Source organism: Spodoptera frugiperda, chromosome 10, assembly GCF_023101765.2.
Source record: "Spodoptera frugiperda isolate SF20-4 chromosome 10, AGI-APGP_CSIRO_Sfru_2.0, whole genome shotgun sequence".
In the NCBI taxonomy this organism is placed as follows: Eukaryota; Metazoa; Arthropoda; class Insecta; order Lepidoptera; family Noctuidae; genus Spodoptera; species Spodoptera frugiperda.
This window is the reverse complement of record NC_064221.1, coordinates 105,736-117,968: the sequence shown is the minus strand read 5'-3', so window position 1 is coordinate 117,968 and position 12,233 is coordinate 105,736. Positions and strand designations below refer to the sequence as shown.

At 42.8% G+C, this 12,233-nt stretch overlaps 1 protein-coding gene across 2 annotated transcripts; it reads right to left on the bottom strand.

Annotated features, from left to right (window-relative positions):
* Positions 1-953: 953 nt before the first annotated feature.
* Positions 954-12,060, bottom strand: LOC118277320 (terminal nucleotidyltransferase 4B). 2 transcript variants are annotated; one of them, XM_035596066.2, is made up of 8 exons: positions 11,362-12,060; positions 5,249-5,451; positions 2,731-2,870; positions 2,556-2,618; positions 2,186-2,473; positions 1,998-2,102; positions 1,696-1,914; positions 954-1,563 (listed from the first exon to the last, which is right to left on the bottom strand). In XM_035596066.2, the coding sequence occupies exons 1-8, from the start codon at positions 11,697-11,699 to the stop codon at positions 1,096-1,098; spliced, it is 1,824 nt and encodes a 607-aa protein (XP_035451959.2). In that variant the 5' UTR covers positions 11,700-12,060; the 3' UTR covers positions 954-1,095. The 2 variants fall into 2 exon arrangements, with proteins under 2 accessions (XP_035451959.2, XP_035451960.2); XM_035596067.2 differs by having other exon boundaries at positions 955-1,563; positions 5,258-5,451; positions 11,362-12,059.
* Positions 12,061-12,233: the final 173 nt, after the last annotated feature.

The window sequence follows — 12,233 nt, the reverse complement described above, 5'->3', positions numbered from 1 at the left end:
TGTCGGCGGATGTCTGGCCATGGAGCCACGCCACCAGCTTACATACCTGGCGAACTCTATCCATGATACTGTGGCACTGGCACTGGGTGACGGCGAGCCAGCGCTCGGCCTGTCTGCCGGACAATGGAGAAACTCATCGTCGTGGACATGATCCTAGTATATTTGTACAGGACTCGGTATAATATTATTAGTACAAGCCGCCGCCAGAGCTGCAATACAGCCACACGCCACTGTCCCGCTGTACTGCACTCACGGACATATTGTATTTACATTTTTTTGGTTTTTTTCCTTTAATGTATATTCACTAAAATATGATAGATAAGGCAGGCTTCCATACTTCAATCTCTAGCTACTTTTCAAACGATATTGCGTAGGTAATGCGTACTAGTAATATTATAGATGCTGGAACTTGAAGTACAATACATGAGGAGGCCGCGGCCTACGTATTCTAAACTAGACGGTTGTACTCGTCTCAGCGACAGCGCTGCGGAGTGTATGCCGACGTTACATTACGCGGATATTCATAAGATATCACGAGTCACGAGACGCTACAGGGACGTCCGACTGGGCGCTCGCTAGCTACCGCAGCGTGTAGTCCACGCCCACACTCGGGCCACACTAGGCCCACACTATAGCCACACTAGGGCCACACAGTCCTGTCCACTCTCCACCACACTGTACCACTCGCCCACACACGCACTGACTCCACCACGGACGCACTGGGGGACTACTGCCTGACTACAGCAGTAACTGTTCTGAGATCAACTAGCTGTCGGAAGGTGGACGGTTTGGTTACTTTGCTTGTAACAATAACATGAGCCACACGATGCAATAATGTCATTCATGTTACTGCTCACTCGCATCAACAATATTGCAGTCTCTTGGAAACTGAACATAAATGAGGCACTACGATTTGATAAGGATAAACAATGGCGCGTGAAGTAGTTCAGAATTCTGTAAATAGTGCAAATGTAGAGTAGGGTCCCCGGTGTGCGGTGGCGTAGTAGTCGCGGGGGCGCGGCGCCGGCCAGGGCCGCGGGGGGCGCGGGGCGCGCTGTGCCGGGGCGGGGCGCGGGGGCGCGGCCGCCACTGGCGCTATGAGCGCGGGTGCGCGTGGTGCGCGTGCGAGCCGCGGCGCTTCTTGTGGCGGTCGGGGGGCGCGCGGTAGCGGGGCGCGGCGGCGCACGCGCCGGGCGGGGACGAGTAGCGGCGCTGCTTCATGGAGAAGGAGCGCTGGTTGCGGCCCTTGGCGCCGCCGTCGCCGTAGCGCTGCGCGGCGCCCGCGGGGAACTCCTCGGGCTCGGCGCGCGTGGCGCGGCGCGAGCGGGCGAGGCTCGGAATGTTGTTGAAGTCCGAGTTGCTGGTGATGTGGTGGATGATCAGGCTCTGGTGCGCCGACACGCGCCGCGGCGTGGGCGACGAGCACTGCAGCGCCGACAGGGGCGGCGGCGAAGTCCTGCCGCCCGCCGCGGGGGGCGCGGGCGCGCCGGGGGGTGCGGGGCCCGCCACTGCCGCGATAATGGGGGGGCTGCCGGCCGCACGCGACCCACTGTCCGACCACTCCTGTAACAGACGCACAACATGTTATTAAACTGTTGTACACGACTAGATAGAAGATGAAAATTCAATAACAAATTTTGACGATGACTAAAAAGTAATAGGTAAGCAACGGCTATGTGCCATTGGAGTAGGTACCGGCTCGCTGTCGGAGGGCTCGGGCGAGGGCTCCCTGGAGGAGAGGTGCGCGCGGCGCAGCGGGAAGAAGTAGGACTCGAAGGTGTCGCGCACCCAGCGCCGGTACTGCAGCACGTGGTCCGTGACGCGCACGATGCGGCCCAGCACGCTGTGCCGCGCCAGCAGCGCGCTGTGGGCGCCCACGGCCTGCTGCAGGATGATGTAGCCGTAGTCGAAGGCCTGCAACCGACCATCACGCTATACATCTGTCGCCCCTGTACGTACATCACGCACGGCTCGGCCACGTGGCCGGGCGCGCTCACCTGCTTCACTTGTATCGCTCCGTAGCTGGAGCGGCCGATGTCGTTGCCCGGCGTCAGCGGGTCCTCGATACACAGCAGCGACGGCCGGTGCCCGTCGTTCATCTCCTGCGGACAGACAACACGTTACAACACCGGCTCCGGCGGCCGCAGCCAGCACTCGTTGGGTTATGGCACGGAGACGAGCTGACCTTCTGTATCTCGTCCTTGGAGACGTAGGAGCCTCCGTTCTTGACTCGTATGGCAGTCTTGACGTAGTTGAACTTGCGGCCGTACAGCTCGAAGAACTCTATGAGCAGCACGCCGAGGTTGTGCGGCTGGCGCAGGCGCTCGGGCCGCGGGTGTAGCTGCAGGAAGCTGATGCACATGAGGATGAGGGAGTACGAGGAGATGCCTCCCGTGAACACCTCGTTCAGGTCGCGCTGCAGCAGGAACTGCTTCAGCACCATCACCAGCCGCGTCAGTACCGGGTACTTCTCCTGCAACACGTCACCTCGCTATGTAGCACCGTGTATATGCTATAGCACTCCTACATTGCCTCCCTACTGTCCGCAGACTCACCTTGAACTGCTTGATGAGTTCTGCGCTCTTGACTCCACTGCTCATGTTGAAGGATATATCCACCTGGCGAACAAAGCACAAGAACTTGAAATACATTCCTTTGTTAATTAAATCACCAGCAGTAAGTACCGGTGCAGTCTGTTTGCTAAACTAACACAAGTATCGGCGAACTTACCTTGACGTCTGAATACTTGTCTGTCATCTTAACGATAGGCACGGTGGCCTTCTCCAGCACCTTGATGCTCTCCTTCTCCGCGATGTCTTGTACCACCAGCTCGCGCTCCAGTGTCCACAGCGGCAGCTTCTCCCACTGACCTGCAACAGTTACCGCCTGCGTCACCACCACTGCGCTTCATTCGTCCACAGTAAATTAGATGTAACGCCTCGCACCATCGCAACAAGTCCACCAAAAGTACGAGTATCTCGACAAAAAGCCGGACCGTTACACTTGTAACGGTGGCACACTGCGCCACACAAACTACACAAAAACTGCGCGAGTCAGTGACACGCCGCCGCACTGGCGCCCTCTGCCGGACGCCGCGGGGTAATGAAGTCTTATTGATATTTCTACGTGCTCGATATTCATACTGGTACCAATAACATAGCAGTCGGGCACATTTGGCGACACGTCACGTCAGTTATGTCATCATTGTATCAACATATTTCGGAACCTAGTCTTAACGATACCAGTCACATACCACAAATGGTACGTAATGAAACACATTTGCCTAAGTTAGGGATTCCTCATGAAACACCTACAACGTTATGAATGGCATACTTAATAATATAATTATATGTATTGTGACTTTTCACTGTCCTTTGAGAAACAAGTCTAGTGAAAAGTGCGAAAGTTGGTCCATCACGTAGGCTAGTCGGCAGATCGTGTGTGTCGTGTGTAGGCAGTGGTGTGTAGTACAGGGGCAGATATTGCATTACATTGCGCGAGGCCGCGCTGCAAGTGGCCGCCCCGAAATAGCCGCGCCGCGCCCACTGTCCGTAGTACACACTGCCACACACTGCCCAGCGACACAGTACGCGACCACACAGGCCCGAGCCCAACTCTACGTATATATCAGATGGACATTGGCATGCGACAAATTGCCTTTACTATTTTCAATTAACTACATTCCGATAGCGTTTCTGCCATTTGTCTAGTGGTGTATTCCTGCTGGGAAAGACCCGAGATATCCTCATACAGTATGGATGTACTTTAGATATCGTCAATAAATTTTGAAAAATGAGTTAATGGCACAGTTGGTATTGCAAATTGATAAAATCTAATTAGTTTAATACAATAAAATATAATTTTAAATCATTTTATTGTAAAAAATAAGGAGATAAGTCAATTTAAATTGACTTATCTCCTTTTTACCGTAATTTAAATTGACTTATCTCCTCTTTACCGTAAAACTAATTCATTTTTTTTTATCCAACTGTGTCATTAACTCATTTTTCAAAATTTATGACTTATCCCCTTTTACCTTGACACCACAGATATCAGATGGACATTGACATGCGACAAATTGCCTTTACTATTTTCAATTAACTACATTCCGTTAGCATTTCTACCATTTGTCTAGTGGTGTATTCCCGCTGGGAAAGACCTGAGATATCCTCATACAGCATGGATGTACTTTAGATATCGTCAATAAGTCGTCAATCTCATTATAATAGAGCTATACTGAACGTATATCGAATTAATTAGTATCGTTAGAGAGACATTTGTCTACAACTGTCAGCGTATGAATGTGGTAATGTGGTACATGCATAATATCATTAATGGAGTAGTACATGTGCAGCGTGCAGTGTGCACGTATAGTATCAGGTTAATATTATCGCGAGCCGCCGGAGGTCGGGCGCACGTGGGCGGGGTTCAACAAACGCGCCCACTTCCACCGCCGCGGCCGCTCGCCCGCCAGTCTGCAGCGCGCCGTCTTACTTAACACAGCCGTTAATTAGGATAACATTACGACACTGTTTTGCTAAATACCATACAATGATTACGAAGAATGTAGATCTTCGGATTACACTTCTACGTATTTATTAAAACCGGTACCTATCAGGTGATTACGATATTATGTCAGCGGCTTTGTTAAAAAGTAAGAGATAAGCTCAGTAAGTATGTAGATATTGTAACCGTGTGATATAAACCCGGCTGCCGGCACGTTACACCGCCCGGCCGGGGCGTCGCTCGGCGGCGGCCTTGCGCCAGCTTTACGAGCGCGCCGTCTAGCCGGGCCTAATGGCTCGCTGAACACCAGTTGATCGTAAGGAAGGCAGACAGTCAGCAAATCTGTGCCACCTCACGCCTGGCCGTAATATCTGACCCCCGGATTACGGTTTAACTCGACGCGACACGGGGAATACTAACACACATTAATTACAATATTCACAATAACAGCTTAACGTGTAAATCTTATTATAATCTGGAGTGATTAGATAGTACGGCAGATTGGGACCATACACATTACACAATCGATTAGCGCGTTCTCTTTTACATTTTGTTTTTCATCGATATACAAATGAATCGCGACTATCGTGCAACACTGCAGCTGCTACAGCAACTGTCCTTCAGGGCACCTCTTGGCGCCCGAGTTAATAATAATTAAAATCATTAAGGAACACATAATTTAGGCGGCGACAGCAGCGGGGATGGTGAAAAGACTTGGTATATTATCTGTGCAGCAACTCACTGAACTCACCGATGACAACTAGATCAATGTCGCTGGTGGGCAGGTACAGGCCGGTGCGGAACGAGCCGAACACCTCGACCCGTGCCTGCGGCCACAGCGCCATGATGGCGCCGCGGATGCGGTTCACCACCGTCGACCGCACCAGGTGCTCCGTCTCCGTCGGAGACATGTACAGGTAGAAGTGCTCGATCTCCTCGTGCAACCTGCAACAAGCAACACATCATCAGCTACAACATGCCACTGCAGGAGGAGGGCCTTACGCGAAGCTTGTACCGTGCCTTTGGGATCGCAGAATTATAAGCGAGGATTGTTAACGAATGCTGCCGAGAGCAATATAAATAGATAGGTTTTAAGTTATAATACATTAAAAATCCCCTTTGATGGTGATAAGAAGAGCTTTTTATCTTTACTTTTTTTGTTTTGCCCTACACTAGCAATTTGTACTGTGTGGGGCTGTTTACGAACACATCATTTTGGCATTTGTTACTCAGCCGGGCGCCCAGTCACTGCGGCAATGAATGCCATGATGACATAAGAAGACGCCACTCCGACTGCGGTGAACATACGTGATAGTTCACTAATAACGTGAGTAAAATATTTCCGTCCGCTGAGGCCGCCCGGCTGGGACAGTGTGACAGTGACCACAGCCGACCTTCACACACTCCTTTCACCTGACTGCACTTACTCTGATTCTTTGAATCAAGTTTCTGAAAGCAACCTCCATTGAGATATGAACAAGGTGGATTACTTTTTTTATTAATAACTATGTGACACTGGCATAGCGCAACTGATAATAAGGTGTCAAATTCTTACGTATAAGAAAGCTTTGCGTCTGTCTGTCTTTATGAACGTGATAAAGTCAAAAACTGGATGGATTTTCGTACGCCTTTCAAATTTTCGGCTGGTAAACAGCATCATTTCTGAGGAAAGTTTAGGTGTATAATCTTTTATGGTTTTGATCCCACCGGCGGTAGGTAATGTTAAATACGGACAGTAATATGAAGACTGTGAGGTATAACAGTGTGAACTATCACACCTAAACATCGTACTACATGGAACAAACGTGCTGTCTAGGCGGCACGTGTAGCCGGTGTAGTTCCGAGCTCGGCCCGCGCCGCTCCCACTCGGCCCACACCTGAACAGGTAGGTAACCTATATTCACCGTCATATTTCGTCTGCATATTACCGAATATGCCAAGGTCGGTAAGTAGACGAAAGGCGCGCGGAATATGAAATGTATATTTACCTAGTATTGATGTAGTATGCACACATTACACATATGGTATTATACATACAGTTAAATTTGACGTATCAACAATTATTTTCTTAAATAAATAAAAACATACATTTTTCGCATTATGTACCCAAACACTACTAGTTATTTTACTGCACGTTCGCTTTGTGTGCGGTACAAGTGCAATCGGTGCAGTGTTACTACCGATTTGTAACTGTTATTGAAGAGTAAGCAAGGGTTGTGCTGCCCGGTAACAGCAGCGTGAGTCAGTGGCGGATCACCGGCCATTGCTGATACCACATATCTAATGAGTACAGGCCAAAGATATGTATATCTTTATCAAAAAACCCAAATGTATTTTCTAAATAAATGTGTTCATATGTTCTGTATGCATAATTTTAATTTTATAACAATAACACACAAATACTCAAAACATTGCAGGTGCTATTAAAGCTATGTAGACAAGAAGGGCTTTCTTGGTGGCAGGCACCACTGCTGACACTGCCAGGTGTCAGCGGCATGCATGGCTATGACGACGAGGTCTACTTGTGGTATTTTCTTTAGTACAGGAGCCGATGCAAAATGTAATAACATTCGCTAACTAATGTGAAAAATAAACAGTTGATCATAGTGAGTTGAAAAAATTGTATCCTTAGTAACTTATTGAGGAAAAAAACGAGTCTGCACCCTTCGCCCTTTTGTGAAGGAACAAAAAATCACGTAGATGCTGCGTGATTTTATTGTTTTGTTACTGCTTCATGTATACAAAGAGAGACATTGCTTGTGTAAATACTCTACAACTAGCTGCCGATATCAAAATATGTTTAATCATTAGAGAACTTATTCTCTGCTTCCTACGGACGTCCTTACAGGTTTACGTCGCTAATGCTAATTTCAATGAACTGCAGCAAAAATAATAAACGCTTGCGATGTTTTTGTTGCTATTTGTTTATAATTTTAAACACAAGTCCCTTTTTTATTCCCAAATTTCAGTGACATGAAAGCTTTTTGAAGACGCGCAGTTTGTCCTATGGAGGCATCAGCCATAGTGGCTGCTACCTGCAGTGACAGATGTCGCCATCCGTGTTTGTGTTGCATTGATGGCGCGTGTAGTGTCCGCCATTTTGTCAATAGATTGCAAATAAGGCGGGAGTGCGCATACGTCACGCGTCCAGGAGCTCCCGTGACGTTTGTGCTGCGCATGAATAGTGCAGCGGCTGGGCGGCCGGTACTGCGCAACGTGCAACGCATGGATTCTTTGATTTGTAAATTGCTTGGTGGGATATGTGCGTCAATTGGACGTACTTATGCAACAAGGAACCAATCCACACCATTGTCAAAATCAAGATAAGGATACAGAAAGTTTCAAAAATAACTCTTCTATCGACCCTGTAAAGATCAAAATGATCTGACAACTTTGACAGAACAAAACAATTCTATGACAAAGATACCAACCAACAATTTGGTAATTAACCGCAATTATTCAATAAACTAACAAGATCCATATCCCATAGTCACCCAACAATCCTGAAAAATTTTGTATACAGTAAAATTGAATGTAATTTTGGATTAAGTTTATTTACAATATTGTACCAAATAGTTTATTCTGTGTATACAAAGCTAATATTGATGAAAATAATTAGTATTTTAAATAATATCTAATCGAAGAAAACTTCGATGGTTCCTAATTGAAAAACTATCTGTGTGTGTGTTGGTTCAATGGTTAAAATGGTTTTATGTTAAAATAATAAATGAATACATTGAAAAAAATGGGGTTTTTCATTTTTTATTATAAATTTATACCATGATAATAAATTAACAAAGAACCAACCCACACACAGATAGTTTTTCATATTTTTTCAATAAGGAACCATCGAAGTTTTCTTTGATTATTATTTAAAATACTAATTATTTTTATCAATATTAGCTTTGTATACATAGTATAAACTATTTGGTACAATATTGTATATAAACTTTATCCAAAATTACATACAATTTTAATGTATACAAAATTTAGACAAAAATTGCTTTTTCTCAAAACTGTCATCGTGTGGGTTGGTTCTGTGTTGCATAAGTACGTCCAATTATGTTTTGATCTTGACAACATTTGGTAAATAAATTAATAAAGACTGCACGGTTGGCGCGGTGGCTGGGCAACTGGCTGCCGTGCAACGTGTAGCGCGTTCGATTCCCGCACGGAGCAATTCTTTGTGTGATCCACAAATTGTTGTTCCGGGTCTGGGTGTCATGTGCATGTGAAATTTTATGTTTCAAAACGCACCCATGACACAGGAGAAAATTCTAATGTGGGGCAATGTTTTAAAAAAAGAATAAAGGATAAAAAGAAAAGAAAAAGAATAAAAAGAACCCAACACTTCATAAGAAAAAGAGGGACAAGGCTAAGGGATTCTTTAAAAAAATGTAGGAAGAAATTAATCATAGCAATCTGTATAAGCTACTAACTTTACTATGGAGTTTCTTGCTTATTCTTCTCCATTAGAAGTTACAATTTGGAACGAGCACCTAGCTTCACTGACAGACTGACAGACAATTCAATTTGACGTTTCAAAAGTGCCTAATTTAGGATTAATTGAAATAAATACTTTTACTTTGCCTTACTGAAATTTGTTTAATGGGTTACTTAACCCAGTCCATAGTAATTATTTTCAGAAAAAAATATTACTAAGCAATTGTTTCTAGTAGGTACTTATTAAAAATTGGAAAATAAACCAATTAAAATATTTATGAATATATATTATGTTAGAAAATGAAATAAGTACCTAATTACTTTTTGCTTGAGAAACCACCCAATACAACAAGTGAACATCTTTTTACAAACTACCTACATAAGTAAACAGTCTGCTGTTACAAAACATCTGCCCCTTTGTTAGTTAAGATTTTAGTTTTAGCTTTGGGGATCCACCGACAAACAAGCCCTTGTTTTAAGTATATTGGAAAGTTTTCTACATATCTTTGTTAAATTTTTCTTACATAGGAACCTTCTCTTAATGATCACAAACCTAACAACACATTCTACAAGTAATTATTATATTATAGATTAAGGTATGGTTTTGTCACCACTAAGTTTGTTTCGGAATTTCCTTTTAGAGTCTGATAGGAAATGCTGCCCTCAACTAGTTATTTAAGAGATTGACTGTAACCTATTTGCAAGGTGGTACAAACCATTTCCATTTTGTAGAAATAAGGGATAGTCAGAAATTAAGTTTTGTTAAATAGTTTCTAACTTATTCAGTGTTAATTTTAAATACACCTATGTGGTAAATCAAAAGTTCCTTCACACAAGGAGCGAGCATCTTCTTCTTTATGTCTTTGACTGTCAATAGAAAACTGTACAAGGCAAATCCTCTGCTAGTGTCAGTCACTAATGACTTCCATGGGACTCAATATGTTCATATCTTACTTTTTTAATTTATTTACTAGTTCAAATTAAATGTTAAATAATAGCAATCCAAAATTAATAGGTAAAGTCCACAGGCAAAATAGGTATTTATCTAATACAAATAATTTAGGAAAACCTTTTAGTATTTGTCTACATAACTTACAGACTCAATTACTACTGACATAACATTTTCCTAACTTATGAGATAAGTATACTAAGTTGGCAATACCAACATTCAACATGGGACAGTAGTCTACAAGATTTGTTTGTAGATATTTTGTTAATACAGAAATACCTGGTACCTGGTTTTAACCTTTTGACTGCCACGGTCGGCTATAACTGACAAACAAAATGTACTTAAACTTTTATATTTTTTTGTCAGCTGTAGCCGACCGAGGCAGTTCAAGCCATAGTTTATTTGTCGGCTAAGCTATGCTTGCCGACTGTGGTGGTCAATAGGTTAATATTTAGATGCTTTAAATTTTTTGTTTATAATAAACTTCACAACATTACACATTCTTTACACTACTTTAATCTTCCAAATTCACATGATTATAACTAAATGATGGCAATAACCAAACAACTATGATAAGTATTAAAAGGGACCCCTTTGTAGTTACTATAACACAAACATACACCCAACACGACCTTGCATGTTACATGTAGTACGGCTACTTTTTGTTTCTAGTTTACTCTAGACAAATCCTAGCTTCTTATATACTATATTATTAATTTATTAAAAACATTTTGCTCGGCTTGTGACTCAAGTCCACTGTCAGTTCAACAATGACATTAGAACTGAAAGTTTCACAAGTTATTTTCTAAACTAAGTATTGACTCAGTTTGTATTTCTTTCTTGTTTCATTCATTTTTCCACTTGGCACCTCACATCTATATGGAGCTAAAATAAGTATACCTGTTACTACTATGATAAAAAAACTATACAACCTATGTTTACAAATAAATGATTTCATTTCAAACAAATTCCTTCATCCTTCTTTTTAATTTTTCTACTAATATAAAAAATAACTTAATATAAAGTCCAAATATGTATGTAATGTAATTAAAGTGATATTAAATTATTAAAATTTTCCTCAAATATTCTACTTGGATAAAAAATCCAATTTATTATCACTAATTTGGTGAGTGGGTATTTTTAGTTTAGTCTGACCCTTGTATAGATAAACATTTCTTTTCCTATCATAAGAATATAAATATTTTTTTGAAAACACCTTTTTGGCAGTTATGTTATATGGCATGTCTATGTAATAATACAAACGTTATGTATAACAGGAAAGCAATCAATTATCAAAACTGTAAGTTTAGCTGCAAGTTCGGGCTCGGTGGCCAGTGCGGCGACGGCGGCCCTGTCAGCGAGTGACGAGTGTCACGCCGTGCGACTCGCTCATCATAACCAACACGTCAAACACGTTGACATTGATAACCTACACCAGAGTAATTTATAAAAACTGTACTCACCCTAAAATCCCTGGCTTATAGTTATAGTTGGGTATCCGCCACGGACAACCCCCGTATTCACCGATGAGAGCATCGTGGTTTTTGTTCAGGTTAAACGTCGATGCGCGGTTATCGTTCATTTTCCTCCGCGCGGGGTTGAAATAATTATTATTCCTACTTTCACCGTTCACATCATTTATTGGTATAAAGTCCTGTGCTTTATTCACATTAGGGTTAGCGTTTTCTAAGTTTTTCAAGTTCATTTTGTCTATATCACTTTGAGATTCCCAGATACGAAGCCACAGGCGCTTCGCGGGTCCTTCCTGCTCGGGCTGATACCACGCCACGGCGGGATCCATTCAGCCGGAGCAAGGTTCCACTATATGGAATGACACATACTGTTGCATTTCACATTTATTTTAACGTAATGAAAATTAACACAAAACAAAAATAAGTCACACCACATTCGGAACATGGACGACACGCGTATAGTTGACACTTCAGCAACTAGAGGGAGCCATCTTAGCAAAATAAGTTCTAGATATAAACTCAAATTAGACACTTAAAAATATTGGACTCCATAAAACACTGAATGATATTTTAGTAATTGCATATAAAAATAAAATACAAGTATTCAGTGAGAATTGTTATGCTTCAGACTAATAATTCCGCTTGTAGAATATTTCCATGCCTATTTTGACAATAGCAGACAATAGTACGAGAGAGAGATATGAAAAAAATGTGTTTGGATACACTATCAAATGAATTTAATAATTAACCAATCATGTATTTTCCTATCATAACAATTCAGTGACTCTAAAAATATATGTTTTTGGAATAATAAGAAGTTATTATTTTTGTTTTACATCAAAATATTAGCTAATAATGGTTTT